This window comes from Magnolia sinica, chromosome 3 (assembly GCF_029962835.1).
Source record: "Magnolia sinica isolate HGM2019 chromosome 3, MsV1, whole genome shotgun sequence".
NCBI lineage: Eukaryota > Viridiplantae > Streptophyta > Magnoliopsida > Magnoliales > Magnoliaceae > Magnolia > Magnolia sinica.
Window position 1 is genome coordinate 4,350,778 of NC_080575.1, and position 17,743 is coordinate 4,368,520.

Consider the following 17,743-nt stretch of genomic DNA (forward strand, 5'->3'; position numbering starts at 1 on the left):
TTCCTTTTTTTTGCAATGGTAACTGAATTTTATTAAAAGAGTATTAGCCAGAAGATTGTAAAATGACATCAAATGATTGGGAATTCCACATAAAACAGATTTAATGTGTAAGACAGCCCGCTCTAGTTGGTAAAAAGAGAAGAAAATACCTAAACAGACACAACAGGGAAAGCAATCTGGAATAAAAAAGAATGTCATCAGAGATGTTCATCTTCCCAGAAGCAACATACGAAAGTAAGGGAAAGATGCATGCATGATTAACATTTAACATGCTTCATTCTTGAAATAAGAAAGGGGTGGCGGATGGGTCTGTTTGGTGCACACCACAAATGTATATCATAAGGAGAAAACCGCTGACAGGACTCTAACAAATTTCATGATGAAAGCCACGCCAGCAGTTTAGCTTGTCCAATTGCAGTACTGTTCACCATTTTCCTGATAAACATTTTTTAACTCTCGATTTTTTTTCCCGTTGACATGGTTGTCATCATGACACCCATCAGAAATGCGTCAGTGACTCTCATGCATGGGCTATGTTCATGGCAGCAGAGAGAAAGCATGCCTCTTTTTTTTTTTTGAGCAAGCAATGAAATAGATTATATCAGCCATTCCCCACGACCGACCCCCCCCCCCCCCCCCCAAAAAAAAGGCAGATCAAGTGATGCAAGATAGTTTGAGAAGTCTCATTAACAGAAAAACTAAACAAACAAGAAAGAATCAAGTTGTGAATAGATTATACATAAACAAATATTATCCGTAGGAATCTGGATAATTATTTCAGTTTCTCAAGTTAACATAATTCATAATAAGCAACAGGTAAATTTATAGTAAGAGATTAACATAGAGGCTTATATGGTAAGAAAGACCGGAGAAAGTTTACCTGAGACCGAAGGACTTCCTTGTATGTGCCTATTTCTCTCAATGCAATTGTAAATTTGGTCATGACAGGCCCTAAGACAACATGAATTTCATGCATATCATTAAAATAATAATCACGGTAATTGAATTTATTCCAAGATGGTTTCGGCATAAAAAAGAACCTACTGAAGATGATACATCTGTGATCAAAGAAACCATACAATATAATTAGTATTGTCTTTTAATTTATCTGCAATATATAGTTAGTATTGTCAGGATTGACAGGTAACAAAACAAATATTAAAAAGTACATAATGGTCGTTTGCAGTTTTGACTCCCCATTATACATCTATCAAAAGGCAATCCATGTTCAGCACCCTCCCTCCCTCCCTAGCACCTTGTAAACTAAACATTTATTTCCAGGCTATCCCTTCCAGCTAAATATTTTGTTTTCTTTCACTGGAAAAGAGGCCAATTCAGCCACTACGGCCCAAGAGGGTGTTAGCCATCAGGCTCTTTTTATTGGGGATTTGATTCCACTTTTATAGAGCCTGTGCAACTTTTTTCCTAATAAATTCCTCATGATGTTTTCATAGAAAGTAGCACATTTGCAGTGGTACCCACATGCAGAAGTATACATGGAAAGAGATGGTGAAGGATTGCTTCTATTACCTACATATGCATGCTGTTGAATGCAAGGTTACCTGGATCGCGGGTCGCTCTGGTACATGGTACGGGAAGTGATACACAGTACGCAACTTCCTCCAATACGTAATACACTAAGTGTAGGATCGTGTGGGTAGCTCCAATACATACACTAAAGCGTGTGCAATATATAATTCTATCTATATGAGTGAATATTGCAGTTTGCATATGAACTCATTAATGTTGTTGTTATAGACCCCACACACATAGTGTTATATATATTATATGCATGCTATGCAATAAATCATATAAATCTCCACATTGTAAATATAAATTTGCACTGCAACTTAATCAACAGTTTATTATAACCATAATTTTGGGTCAATAAAAGTAGCGATCCAGATTGCAAATAACCCATAATCTGGATCATGCAATTCGGAATGGAGAACATAAGGGTTTTCGTGATTTAAGTAACACTGGTTGAATGCAGGAGCATCATTGAAATTCAGTAGCACCACATTTTATTGAGTTTTTCTAGATTAAATCACTGGACCACCCAAATTTCCAATATACAATCCTAAGAGAGTTCATGAGATTATTAAAGCATTCTTTCAGGTTGCAAAAGGTGAACAATTAATTGCAATTGTCAATAGTAAAGAGAGAAGCAACTGTGTATATGCTTACCATCCTGGCAGTTTTTTGGGCTATCTGGGGAGCGAGGAATGGGAGATGTTTCCACAATGTGTGTGAATCTTGGGAAAATATCATATTCAGGGTTGAGGGTATGGTGTGGGATTGGGCTTTGTATGTAAAAGGGCACCATCAGGCCCTTCTTCCTAAGTTTGTTTTTGTGCTTTTGTTGTTGTTTTGTCTCACTGCTCACGAGCTTTAATAAAATTTCGTTACCTTTCAAAAGAAGGTAAAGAGAAAAGCAGCAGTGAAAGGTAAATAAAACTGTCGCAGCTGTATCACCAACAAAGACACTCTAGCCCAACAAAAAACAATTTATTCAAGTAAACTGCATAGCTAAAATATTACTTCGAAAAAAAGAAAAATCAAGAAACAAAAGTTATAAGAAAAGGCAAACCTCCAAAAGCAGCACTGATGGGATCATTGTGCCCTCCAAACATTTCAAGGGAGCTTGCAAAAGCAATGTCCCCATCATATGCCTCCCCAAGTGCTTCTCTGTGAGCCAAAAGAAAAACATGTGAATGGAATCCCTTTCAACAAGAAGAAATCCGTTCATACAAGAAAACATATCCATATAACAATTAAGGCCAAGATGAATTCTGATGCAGCAGGAAGATGAAAATGAACATGAGATATAGAGATTCATACAAGTACAAATTTTGATGATCACTGTTCATACAAGAAAACATATCCATATAACAACAAGGCCAAGATGAATTCTGATGCAGCAGGAAGATGAAAATGAACTTGCGATGTAGAGATTCATATGAGTAGCAAATTAGATGATCAATTCCCACCACAATAAGCTGCTCTAATCACTCCACAATATATCTATTGAAAGAATAAGATAAAGGATTAAAGAAAGGGGATAACTATGTGGAGTCTACAGGAAGTAGCATAGGGGATGGCATCCAGGAGGGATGTCGAGAGGCGACAAGTCCTTCATGTGAAAGGCCATTGCGACTTTCTGAGATTCGAACAAAAGAGCAGGTCTCATATTTAAGAACAAGAAAAAAAATTCAAGGTGGGAATTGTAAAAGAACAAGATTTTGGGAGGAAGTATGGGCAGAAAATTCCACTTCGTGGAAAGATTTCCCTGGCTTTATTCTCTTGAAGTAAGAAACTCTCCAGTGAAGGATTCTTACTTTCTACTAGGACTGTAGGAGACAAGGTGGTGGGGTCTGTCAAGTTGTGCAGAAATCTTAATGAGATAGAAATGGTGGTGGGATTGCTAAAACATACTGCATAAAGCATCCTTCTTCATCTTTCAGAAAAATTAAAATAGAAGTCCTTCCCTTTCAAGGACGACATGATTTGGTCATCATCTACAGTGGGATCGTTTTCGGCCAAAGCCTATCTGTGCACACACCACTCTTAATCCTATGTGATCAAAATTTTGTGGAAGGTAGCACCACCTATGGTGGAGGCCTTTATGTGAACACCAGTGGCTAATAAAATACTCACCTTTGATTTATTTTTATTTTTTTTAAGGGCCAGATATGTCCAATTATGGATTCGATCCTAGCTGATCTTCACCAGATTGACGTCAATGCCGAAGAGAGCCCAATGACGAAAGAAGTCTTAGCCAAGAGAATTCAGCTCATTCAATCTCTTTCAACTATAGTTCTGGAAAGAGAAACGTCGTGGAGACAAAAGGCACGATCCAAATGGATCAAAGAAGGAGACAGGAATACGAAGTACTTCCACAATATTGCCAGCATGCACGCCAGGGCCAATAGAATCAGTAGTATTACGATCAATGACATTTGGATTGACGATGGGGATACGATTACCCGTGAAGCTATATCCTATTTTGAAGGCCTTTTGCACGGCGATGGGTGGTCCAGACCTCGGCTGGATAATTTGCCATTTCAGCAAATCAGCGAAGCCGACGCTGCATTTTTGGAAACCCCCTTCTCCCTGGAAAAGTCAAGCAGGCCGTGAATGCGCTAGGAGGGGACAAAGCCCCCGGTCCTGATGGCTACCCAATTCAGTTCTTCCAAGTTTTCTGGGAGCTCTTTCAAGAAGACATGATGGCCTTCTTCAACGAATTTCACGCCAGAGGAAGACTATCTAACAATATTGGGGCAACCTTCATTGCTTTGATTCCTAAGTTCTCTAGAGCGTCAGCGTTCAACGAATTCAGGCCTATAAGTCTCATAGGTAGCCCCTATAAAATACTGGCTAAGGTGCTTGCTTCTCGGCTGCAGAAGGTCATTGGGTCCATCATCACTCCATACCAGTGCGCCTTTATACCGGGCAGACAGATAATTGATTGTGCCCTTATTGCAAATGAGTGTCTTAACTCCAACCATCGATCCAAGCAGAAATATATATTTTGCAGCCTGGAAATCGAGAAGGCATATGACCACATAGATTGGGATTTCCTGATATACGTGCTGAAGCGCATGGGTTTCAGCGAGATCTAGAGGAATTGGATTAGTAGTTGTATCGGCTCGGCTCAATTTTCCATTCTCCTAAATGGGGCTCCGAAAGGCTTCTTCAAAAGTTCCCGCGGCCTCAGACAAGGCGATCCATTATCCCCTTTTCTCTTCCTGATTGTTGGAGAGGCATTATCCAGGATGCTCCATAAAGGTTAAGCTGAAGGCATTCACAGGGGTGTTCAGATGAAAGGGATGCATGTCCTGATCTCACAGGTGCAGTACGCGGACGACATTCTTATTTTTTCGGAAGCCAGCACAGAAATGGTAAATAATTTGTGGACTACGATTAGATGCTTTGAAGCGGTTGCTGGGCTTAAAGTGAACATGCGTAAGTCCAAGATTTATGGGGTAAACTTGGACAGTCAAGAAGGCAGTAAGCTAGCAGATTTGATGGGCTGCACCTCGGCGTCTTTCCCGACAACGTATGTCGGCCTACCTCTGTGCGTTGGCCTGCCCAAGAAGCATCTTTGGGACAAAGTCATTTAGAGATTCCAACATCACCTGGCGGTGTGGAAATGCAAGTACCTATCGATAGGAGGGCAGCTTACTCTGATTAAGGCAGCCTTATCCAATCGGCCCACTTACTTTATGTTCTTGTTCCGGTGTCTAGTTGTGGTGCTAAAAGCCAATGATACTCTCAGACGCAACTTTCTCTGGCGCGGCAAAAAGGACAAGAAGTGCTTTCATCTCATGGAGTGGAAGCAGGTCTGCAATCATATCAAAACCAGGGGAGCTGGTATAAAGGATTTAAAAATGATGAATCGTGCCTTGCTTGGGAAATGGATGTGGAGACTTGGCATAGAAAAAGATAGTTTGTGGAACAAAATTATCAAATGCAAGTATGGGAGATCGAATGGGGATTGGTGGACCAAAGATTCTTCTTCGTATAGGGCTTCCGCCATTTGGAAGGGGATCCTTCGGATGAAAAACGAAGTGCTTCAAAGGATTGGCTTTGAGGTAGGCAAAGGAGACTGTACCTACTTTTGGACAGATACCTGGCTAGGAGACACCACATTGAAAGACAAACTTCCCAACATAATTCGGTTGGCTGCGGTGTTCGCATTGTCGACGAAATGTCGATAATATCGCTGATAATATCGGTAAACCCCCCTTTTTCGTTTCTCTATAGATTATCGGCGAAATATCGTCGATATCGTCGATAATTTTGGATTTTTTGCGACAAAATAGGTAAAAAGAGAAAAAAATCGTTTAAAAAAAAAAAAAAAACCTTTGATTTCGGTAATACCTGGTTGATGGTTGATCGGAACTCGGAAGAAAAGATTCCGGGCAGCAATCGACAGCTCTCGTCTTCGACAGAGGTAAAGAAATCTGAAATTTTCCCTTTTCTTTGTTCGATTGGAAGATTGATGTCACAAATACATGATTTCGGCGAAAAATCGGGGATTTTGGGAGATTGAGATGGGATTTTGAAACCCTCAGTCGAAAATCCCCCCTCTTCGCAAACGAAAACCACTCCTTTTTTTTTCTTTTATGTTTCAGAACTACAGAAGCAGACCGCGCGCATGGTGCACTTCAACGTACTGAGTAAACTCTCTAGGCCCACTATGGATGTATGTGATTTATCCACGCCGTCCATTCATTTTTCTAGTTCATTTTAGGAGTAAATCCCAAAATTAAAGCATATCCACAGCTCCAATGGACCACACCACAAGAACCAATGAGAATAACAATTTTCACCGTTGAAACCTTCTTAGGCCCCACAGTGATGTTTATTTGTCATCAAACCTTTTTGTAAATATAAAAAGGCATGGATGAAGGGTTAAAATAAATATCAGCTTGATTCAAAATTTATGTGGCCACCAGGAAGTTTTTAATGATATGCGTTCAATTCACACAGTTTCTTGTGGTGTGGTCCATTGAAGATTTGAATCTGGTTCATTTTTTGGGTCACGCACTAAAATAAGCCGTCATATATGATGGACGGTGCAGATGTAAGGTACATACTTCATAATGAGTCCCACAGTTAGGGATCCACGGGAAGCGGATTGGCTGGTGTACCTCACACCAGCTATATAGCTGTTGTAAGTACGTGTCGTGTGAAGACGAGCACTGACACTCCTCGAGCTCCGACTTGTACAAACAATTCAAAGGAGATCAAAGTTACATTGGCCACACAGTGATGTATTTATTATATCTACACCGTTCATCTGTTTTTAGAGTTCATTTTAGAGCATTATCCAAAAAATGAACCATATCCAAAGATTATATGGACCACACCATAGATAGCAGTGGAGATAATGATTTTCACCGTTAAACAATTTGCAGGGCCCACCATAACGTTTATTTTGCATCCAATCTGTTCATAAAAACACAAATATCTGAATGAAGAGGAAAAACAATTTTCATATTGATCCAAAACTTTTGTGACCCTAAAAAGGGTTTAAGGGTTTTAATGGTAGACGTTCAATCCCCCACTGGTTTTTGCAATGTGGTTCACTTGATAGTTATATGTCTTATTTTTCGTCTAAAACCTTAAGACAAGCTCTTTAAATGGATGAACGGTTTGGATATAAGACATACCTCATGATCAAACCCACAGAACTTGCTGACGTCAATAGCTGGTGTGAGGTACACCAGCCATTCCGCTTCCCGATCCACTTACCTAGGTAAATTTTGGGATTCATACAACTGCGCCAGAATAAAATGGATTGCATACTGAGTAAACTCCGTGGGCCCATCGTAATTTACATATTTGATCCAGTCTGTCCATCCATTTTATTAAATGATTTTAAGGCACAAGCCAAAAAATGAAGCATATCCAAAGTTTAGGTGGACCACACCACATGAAACTATGTGAATTGAATGTTTACCATTGAAAAATTCTTGGGGGCCACAAAAGTTTTGTATCAACCTGATATTTCTGTTTTTTATTCATCCATGTCCCCGTGATCTTATGAACAATTTGGATGACAAATAAACATCATTGGGCCCTATGAAGATTTCAATGGTGGAAATCATTATTCCCACTGTTTCATATGGTGTGGTCAACTTGAAACTTAGATAAATTTATTTTGGTTATTATTAGAGTAATTTTTTATGGAAACATATGTTGTTTTGGCCCCATTAAATGAAAACTTATTATTTAATGTATTTTTTTACAAATTTTTAATTTCTAAATATACAAATGTGTATTTAGGCATGTCCTGAAGTTTCATTAAAAAATTTCACCGTTATCTCCATGTTTTCGCATTTTTCTCCGCATTTTCGATTATCGGCGATAACAATATTATATATTTATCTCTGGCCAACGAAACTTGTAGCAATACCGACAACTCGAACACTGGCTGGCTATGAAGAAAAGCACCTCCATCGCAGATTGCTATTACACTGCAGCCGACAAGGTGGTGTGGGACATTCAACTCCGGAGGAATTTGGAGGATTGGGAAATCGACGAATTCGCGAAGCTCCTAGACTATATTCAGCAGGTTATTCCGAATCAGATGAACCAGGACAGCCTCATTTGGAGACCAGATAGACCCTCCATCTTCTCAGTCAGTTCGTTTTACAAGCAGCTCACGCACAAGCCTGGTAACGATGTCACGCATGATCACCACTTCATTTGGAAGTATTCGGTCCCCCCTAAGCTGCAGGTTTTTGCTTGGTTGGTGGGGAACAGGAAAATCCTTACAGTGGACAATCTCAGACAAAAAAAGGAATGATTATTACCAATGTGTGCGTTTGCTGTTAGAAAGCAGAAGAAACAGTTGAGCACCTGCTCATCCACTGTCCGTTCGTCTCGGCCATTTGGGCCGATCTCCTATCCTGCTTTAAGATCGGTTGGTGCTTCCCCAGAGATGCGGATCATCTTCTCAAAGCCTAACACGGTATCAGAATAGGAAAGTTGAAAACCCCCTCTGGAGGATGGCGATTCCTTGCCACATGGTGGGTTGTGTGGACAGAAAGAAACAGCAAATGTTTCAGAAACGAATCTAAACCCCCTCAGTTAGTTGCTTCCTTAGCCAAATGTCTAATCGCGGACTGGACCCATCAAATAGAGGCTCTTAAAGATGTTGATTTTGCTTTCTTAGGGACCTGTTTAGTTTCTGCTTCCTTAGCAGACAATACCTGATGTATCTCTTTTTATCCTTTGAATATAATCAGTTAATTTTCAAAAAAAAAAAAAAAGATATGTCCAATTATGTGCATAATGAATGTGGAATCGGTGAACCATCAATTCATCGAGCATGAGGTAGTGTGTAGGATTTTGTACAGTTTCTTTGAGCTATTTGAAATCCCATAGGTCCTTCAAACTCCATGGTCGGAACTTTGGAAGGTTGGGATCAACGGCCCATTTAAAGCAAGGGGAAAAGCTCCTTGGAAGATCTTATCCCATGCTATTATGTGGGCTATTTGGAGAGAAATAGGAGAATTTTCAAGGACAAGAAGTAATGCAGAGGCATTTTCACATCGGGCTCGAGTGGGGTAGCCTATGGGACGTGGGGACACACTCAGGGTGGGCGGCCCATGTGAGGCGGGTGGCTTGTGTGAGGCGGTACCCATGTGATGTGGGGCCCACGAGGGGGGTTTGGCCAAGATCCTAACCCATGCGGTGTGGGGCTTGGGCTATGAGATAAAGGGATTAATTTGCCATGCTCTATCAGTTCAAGCTTTTAGAGCAAATGGTTAATTGTCCTGCAACAAGAAGTCCATTTTCTCTCCTCATTGTCCACCATCAAAGTTTCCCTTGCTTCCTGGGTAACCACTTTGAACATCCTCCACAATATCCATGTCCAAGTTGCTTTGTGAATGGAAAGGTAGAATTGGTGAATTTAAACAGGTTTCAGCATCTAATTTGAATTGGTCTCCCCCTCCCTCAGGCTGCCTAAAGCTTATTGCCGACAGTAGCTCCTTGGAAGAGACAGTTGGTAACCTAGGGGAATATGGAATTGGAAGGGTGGTTGTGAATGAAAAAGTATGAGATGAAGGAACCCAAATAGAGCTGAGCTCTTGGCCATTCAAACCAGGAACAATTTATTGTTAGATCATTCCAAGGGGCCACTTACAATAGGAGATTCCTCTGTCAATTGCTTAGACTTCGTGACAGGCCCAAATTCCATGGTCTCAACTTTCATTTTGAATGACATTAGAAAGCATAATCCTCTTTTATAGCTTTAATCATGTTCCAAGATAAGCATCGGTGTATTAAATAGTGAATAGTGTAGCGTAGCATTCACCCCTTTGAAGTGTGAGGTAGCATGTAGCTTATGTTACGCTACACACTACTTCTATATTTTTAATCAAGGTTGCTTGGTTGCACCAATTTTAGGATATCTTGCACCAAATTAGACTGATTAATAATGAAACACAATCTAAAATAATAGGAAAGGGCAATGATAAAGTATAAAAGTAAAGAAAGAGCAACGGAACCGATTTAATACAGTTATATTATTTTACTAAAAGCATTGAAAAGATTAACTACTTTTTATAGAAAATAGAAAAATATAACAAATCATTGAAAACATTAATTGATTTTAGTGTTATAGAAAAATAACCTGTAATGTGTAACATAGTCTACGTAGCATGTAGCATATGCAAATTATCGTGTAGCATAGGCTACATTGATTTAAGCTATTTTCATGAGGTACGCTACATAGTGTAAGGTACACACTGCATAGCATAAGCTATTTAAAACACCGATAAGCATATTGTATAGCTGATTTCCTTGCAAAGGATGGAGCCCATAGACCTACATATAGGGGTAGAGGACTCTTAATCCATTGCCTTGCCAATAAAAATAAAAAAAAAAACAATAATTATGTGGAATCACGCCACACGAGAAAAAGGGAATCACTCCCAATGGTTGCCTAGAAGCATCCTGACACTAGTAGGGAAATATCTACACAACCATATGAAATGAATGTGGTATGGTTTGGGTAAGAAAGGCTCCAACTCCATACAGTGCGTGTGCATACGCAGTGGCGATTTTTTTCGGCGCTTTTAAACAACACATGGGGCCGCCAGCCGTCAATCCAGACTGTCCATTCTTTCAACCATTAGGTTGATGACTATTTATGAGACAAAAAAACATGATCGGAGATTATTCATCTAAAAAATTACTAACATACTGTTTATGAATTACCACACATATTGATGACACTTTATGAGAAATTGACATTTCAGACACTATATTAGGGAAATCAATTATTAAACCTAAATCAAGATACAAACAAATCTTTTGACCATGATAATGTCCAATCAAAGCATATCAACATTTAATGACAATATGAGATTATAAGGATAAGCTTTCTAGTTACCACTATGAAAACTAGGCCAAATATAGACAATATGGTTTAACCATGATCGTGAGGCACCTAATCATTCAGCCAAGTAGCACATATATGGAGATGATGAAGACGAGGAATAAACAAGATGCATAAAAAGGACGAGATATACACGTACGTGTATTTTCGACATCCTTTATAAAATTTTACACTTCTCTCCCTTAACAACTCAGCACTTTCTTCTAGGGTTTGAATCTGATCCACCACAAGAAAGACAATTTTCCATGTTATATTGCTACAATCAAAACAAGTAGATGAAAGAGAACAAACACATGCATATTCTACTGGCATACAGAACATACTATTTTCAAAAAAAAAAAAAAAAAAAGAACACATTATTAGCTACCAAATGCAATAAAACCATACAATGACTAGAAAATATTTAAATTTCCAACTGAATGATGACACCCTGAGACAAATTATTACAGTAAAATTTTCATTTCAAACTAAGACAAGGAGAGAGATTATTTCTAGAAAAGCAACTGTAAAAAGCAGATATTGTCTGTGTTAATGACTGTCCATGTGGGCCATAGAACTGTTTGTACAGCCCACCTGGATGAATCAAATAAGGGGCCATACAGGGATACGACCCACCTAGTGTTGAGTTTAGCCCGTATTTCTCTTTATTTAGTCAATTAAGTACATCTAATATTAAATTTTCATAATGTGAGGGGCAGTTTTGGGATTTTAGTTTTTCTTTTTTACTTGATACAAAAAATAGAGAGAATAGGGGCATGCAGCCCTAATTCATTATCTTTTGCATTTCTTACATAATTCTACAATCTGTATATAAAGAAGGGAAACTAACCCCACCTTAAAGTAGACAATCAACAACATCATTTCCCTCCCAAAAACATTGTCAAGGCCCTTATCGATAGGGTATGCAGGACACCATCAATCCAGATTATATATATATATATATATTATCAGCCCCACCCAAAATATATAATATGTAAAGGTTTTGCCTAGACCTTACGGTCAACAAGTCCAACTGCTCACTATAACTAATAACTATGGTTCATACAGTCTGGTTAAAGTGATTCTTGTGCTATGATCAATCAATAGTGCAGCCCATGTAATGGACAGTTTAGATCAATGATTGCACCTTTCCCAATATGATTAGCTTGTACTATCAATTTTTCTAACAATTCATCTAATGGATAGAATCATATGATCAAAGCTATTGTTGAGGGTCAAGCACAATTAAAGGTACGCCCACATGGCCACATGATGGACATTCCAAATCAATGATTAGACCTTTTATCATATAATTAATCTAGACCATCCAATTTCCTAGCTATTGATCATATTGTTAAAATCATCCAATCAAGTGACTCTTGGTAGGAAAGGGCAATAAAAGGTGGGCCTCACGGGATAGGCGGTCAAGATCAATGATTAGACCATTTCAATACAATCAATCTACACTCTCCACTTCCTTTTGCATTGATCAAATGGTTCAAATCATCAGATCAAGTGATTTTTAAGACATTGTTGAAGTTGTGACCTAGAAAACCAATGTGTGAGCCCAATCCACTGGCCATGTGGATGTGATGATTATGATCTCGGTCGTAGATCATGATGTTGAAGTGTCCTAGATGGACAGATTGTTGTGCCTTAGTTAATATGTAATGTTACATTAAACATGCATGAGCAAGGGTTAAGTGGAGGAGCGATTCCTCTGGTTGTCCTTGGGAACGCGAGACTGGACAAAAAAGTCGTTGACCAAGGGAGAGTTGTGGTCCATAGATCTCAATACCCTATATACCATGACCATCACATGTTTTAAGGCAGACCTATGATAATCATATTGAAAGGTACGGCCATCCAATATGAGGGGACTGTCTCAGGTCGGGATGGATAGTCTCCACCATCGAGACAAACTCAGCGTCGGTATGCATTTGCCCTACCCCAAATGGGAGTGTGAGTGTGACATGAACAGGATCTTATTAGACCTTTTGGGCACTTGCATCAGTGGATCGAGATTAACTAGTCTGGGAGCCCATTTATCTGGACTATGACAAGACTTTGATGATGTATTAGAATTTCTATGGTAGTGATCAAAAAAATCAAATGTTTATCAAGTGGTTTTTCCACTGGGCCCATTACTTAAAAAGCTTTACGAAAGTTTTCAACCATTAAAGTTTTGTTTTAACCATTAAAACTGTTTTGATCACTTAATGATAATTTGTGGGTCCAGATCTAATGGTCCACCACTTGATTAACATGGATTATGGGTCTTTGGTGGATGGTCATAGCAATGGAAAGATTGGATCAAAGTACATACATGGATAAGGCAGGTTACAAGATTCCATTCATGTGTAGGGACTATTGAAAACTATAGGGTGGCAAAGTACCATAAGTAGTAAGCCCTAATCCCTCCTTATAAATAAGATCTTACCCTAGAGGGAAGTGCACATGATTGTGAGAAAGCTTGGGAGAAAAGAGAGAGAGTGCGAGAGGGGGAGAGAGATCTTCATCTCTCCCTCCTCCACCTCCTTACCCATGTTTGGGCCCACTACGTGTGGACATGTGTCACCTCAACCCTACCCTAAAGGAAAACACAGAGCTCTCACACTCCCTCCATCTGTAATAGATTGGGGACAGACTTCCTACATTGGAAGATTGGCATTAGCACCATTTGAGTTTTTGCATTGCACGCGTCCTTCGATTAGGTAATTCTGATAAACCATTCATCATGGGATTTAGGTTTTTAGAAAATTTTGACATTATCAAAGACAGAGATCCTAGGATTAATTAAATCTGAATTTTTGAAAAACACCTAATTGTAATGCTTTCATAACAATCCAACATATATGCGATCAAAGGCAAGGCCACATGATGGATGCAGCAAATCATGATCAAACCTTTTTCAATATGGTCAATTAGAATCGTCCAATTTCGTGGCCTTTGATCAAATGAATAGGAATGTCCAACAAAAATTATTCTTGAGATTCATGAGAGATTCATGAGAAATCAAAGGGTGGGGCTAGCATGATATTGATGGATAGTCCATATCATCATCCATGATCGAACCTTTTTTTACAATAAAATCGATTTGAACCATCCATTTTCCAGTCACTGATTAGATGGTACGAATCATCCAATCAAAGTGATTATTGAGAGGAATGTGCAATCAAAGGTAAGCCATGTGTTGGATGATCTAGATCAATAATCGAACCTTTTCTAAGATAATCAATCTAGAGCACCCATTTTCTAAGAGATTCTATGGATGGTTAGGATCGTCCATGCAAGCGATTTCATGAAGAACATCAAGCAAAGGACAGGCCGCATGGTGGATAACCTTGATCGATGATCAGACCTTTCCCAACATGATTAATGGGGACTCTCCATTTTTTGGGTCATTAGAAAAAATGTTTAAGAATCATTTGATCAAAGTAATTATTCGGCGTCATGGGCAATCAAAGGCAAGGCCAACATGATGGATTGTCCAAATTGATTATCCAACTCCTTTTACTACAAGTATAACCCAGATTACCCATTGAGGTATTGTTGAAATTCGACTTGAGAAAACCACAAGAGAACCCATTGAGGTTCCAACCTATCTTTGGCTTTCTTATCTCTCCTATAACTTCCCACCACCTCTTTCCCGTGGCGCTTTAATGACCACCATCTATTTACATGAAATTCCAAGATACTTTGCAAACCACCATCAACAAAAATCATTGGAGTTTAACCTTCACACACTTCTCCAATAATCCCTCTTTGTTCCTAAAAGTAGAACTGTGTGAATCTCTGCAAAAACCACAATGTTCCCACAGAAGATAAATTCTGAAGAATAAATCATTTTAGAGAGAAAAGAAATCCAACTAACATCCTTATAATAAAGTCTCAACTGAACTCAGCATGGCAACGCAACATCCAACTAAGTACCGACTAAAAGGTGAAAAACCATGCAGCTCAAGCAAAGGGACATCATATAAAAAGAAGATTGACCTTCTCTTCTACTTCCTCAGGAAGTACCCATCGGCCAGGGGAAAACACATCCTGTCACAGTAGGTTTGTTAGCCTTTCCTACATCAGCCCTAAAAGATGCAGTTCTACTTCTCGATTCTAATTTCTACCCCGAACACTTTTTTAATATATAAGGTCATTTAAATTGCTCCCTTTGAAAGCTCAAATTTCCAACCTGCCTGCATCAAAAACTTGAAGAGTTGAATTTAATCCCATTGATTCAACAAAATATTGACTCAAAAGTTATTCCTAGTCCCAAATTAACATCAACAACTCAAAAACCAACTTCTTGTAGCATGGCTCTGTTAAACACAGTACCAAGAGATGCTGATACCCAATCAACCCACAGACACAGTGCAAACATGACAGACATTACTTCCACAACAGTCAAAGGCAGGGTAACAAATGGAGCCACTCGCATATGGTTTTAACCTAATCAATGGCTACCTGAACAGGATCAAGTATAACATTTATCAGTTTCCAGCAATTCAAAAAACCCTTCCAAACAAAGATAAAGAGCCATACGTTTTTGGTATACAAGAAAAGGGTATTTATGTTTCCATTTTTGCTTCAATGAGGAACAGGTTCCCATAGTTGCTGAAACACATAAAAGGCAATATAAATGTCTCGTACACTTTTACAGGCAAGTGGTAAAGTAATAAGCAACCTTATGCACCCAGTAATTTTTTGAAGGCCTCAAGGGTGTTCTTCTTTTTCCCTTTTACTTCATAGGTTGTTTCTCACCCTCTCATTTGATCCTTGAAATCAAAAACTCAAATACATCCGTCTCTCAAGCTAATATAGTACCAAAGCAAGGTGCTTCAACGATTCCCTCAACTCCATCGAGCAATTTTGTGGAATACATTATCATGATCCATCTAAAATTACATTGAATCCATCAATGTGTCTGTGTGGATCAGTTAATCCAACTAGCACTTCTAGATGCAATTTCGTCTTCACTGTAGTTCCACCCCACTGGAAATTCACTGCCACAAGCCCACAACCACAAGCACACAACCACTCACTCCAAAATCCATCATCATAGACCCAATCAATCCAAATCATATCGTGATGAACCACCATCGCATCCCCATGAAACCCCAAACCACATAAACAAGAATGTCCAGTGCCATTGTAGTATCATGCATGCTTGGTGATATCTCTTCATAGCTGTCAACCGCCCAAGCGCTCTCTAATTACCAATGTGCATTCTCCTCATGATACCTGCCTGCATTATAAGCAACCTTCCACAACCTACTCACTTCATGACCTTTATTGGCAACTTTTCAAGGCTATTTCCAGATATGCAGTTGTAGTTACCGGGTTCAACAAACAAAACCGAAGTGAGAGGATCTTCTCAATGAAGATACCTTGGCAGAGTAACAACTCCTTCCATCTGATCATGGAACTCTCCTGAGCCAGACAACCTAATTCATATACAGCTGATATTTCAAAATGGCGAAAAAGGAAATGCCATCACATTTACCTACATCCACCCTCACCTTCAGCCTTAACAATTTTGCAATATTGAAATACAAGCATTGTTTTCTGAACGTTTCAGCATCATGAAACCATTATAGGGCATTTTGGTTATTTCAGCATGTTTGGATATGGCAACATGGCAGGTGGGCGCCACAGGACGGGGGCCAATTGGAAAGCAATTTTTTTTTAAAGGCCTGAATGGATACCTAGAAACAGTACATTGAAATTTCAAGCAAGACAAGGGACATTGAAGTGTCCAAAAAATACACTCAAATTCAGCAATTTCAAAGGCGCTAAAAAAAACACAAAATGGCGAGGTGGAGGTTTTAAAAAAAGAAACAATAATGCATTTCTCGTCCCAACCGATTTCCACCATTAAATGAAAGGACGCCAAAAGATCAAGCATTTCAACCTACACATCGAATTGTTAAAAAAATGCAAAAGATAAAAAAAAAAAAAAAAAGGAAAAAACCTGTTTCCGAAACATAGGAGAATCGTCCAGCCGAGCGAAAACCATGTTGAGAGCACGATACGTCTTTCCCCTGCTCCGCAGCAAATCCTCATCAAATTCCCACCCTAAACCGCCCGTTCATCCCGTATCGCTTGGTTCAAGCTCCAAACACGGCTCCACGGACACATATCTACCCCATCAATCATAAAAAACCGCACAATCTCCACCAAAAACCTTCCGAAATCTTTCGATTCCAAGAACATTCATCTCCAGCAGAGAATTCGAGCTCGAATACCCACAGCGCTTCATAAGCCTTGGAATGCAAGAACAGGACGGAGAAGAAACCCTAGAAAACCCTAGAAAAGGGGAGGAAATATCGCTGGCATTGATGAATTTATAATGGAATTCTGCGATGAAAGAGAGAGAGAGAAAAGGAGAGAGGGAAGGGAAGGAGAAATGCGTCTTTTTTCCGCTTTTTCTTTTCCTTTGTCTTTTCCTTTTCTTTTTTTTTTTTCTTTATTTTTTGACCGGATTTGAAGGTGTTTTGTTTCGCTTCGGGAACTTCTGCGGTTTTTGCTGATGGTCGTGCAACTGCTGCAAGAGAAGAAGAGAGAGAGAGAAAGATAACCGAGAAAGAGATTCTCTCCCGAGGAATTATCCGATACCCGACTCGCGTCTTTGATCCTTGGTTCTAACAAGTGGGGCCCAGTAATCTAGACCATTGATCTGCTGAGTGCCATCGTGGATTAACCATGCACCTGAACTCCTCCAATTGGAATTTTCTGTTTTTCGACGGGTGTTGTATTTCTATTCCCAACCGTCCATCTCTAGGCCACATATCAAAAGGTTAAAGTGGTTCTATGGAGGAGATTTTTAGGATATAGTACATTAAGTGTTGA

At 39.3% G+C, this 17,743-nt stretch overlaps 1 protein-coding gene across 3 annotated transcripts in view; it reads right to left on the reverse strand.

Annotated features, from left to right (window-relative positions):
• LOC131239334 (ADP-ribosylation factor GTPase-activating protein AGD3-like) overlaps positions 1–17,499 on the reverse strand; it is a 60,606-nt gene extending 43,107 nt beyond the window's left edge. The window contains exons 1-4 of one of the 3 annotated variants that reach the window (XM_058236986.1): positions 16,866–17,499; positions 11,058–11,134; positions 2,591–2,688; positions 881–951 (exon numbers count right to left, since the gene is read on the reverse strand). In XM_058236986.1, the coding sequence (XP_058092969.1) occupies positions 881–951; positions 2,591–2,688; positions 11,058–11,134; positions 16,866–16,910 (291 nt within the window). In that variant the 5' untranslated portion in view covers positions 16,911–17,499. The remainder of the gene's footprint in view (positions 1–880; positions 952–2,590; positions 2,689–11,057; positions 11,135–16,865) is intronic. The other 2 variants (XM_058236985.1, XM_058236987.1) reach the window with 2 other exon arrangements.
• Positions 17,500–17,743: the final 244 nt, after the last annotated feature.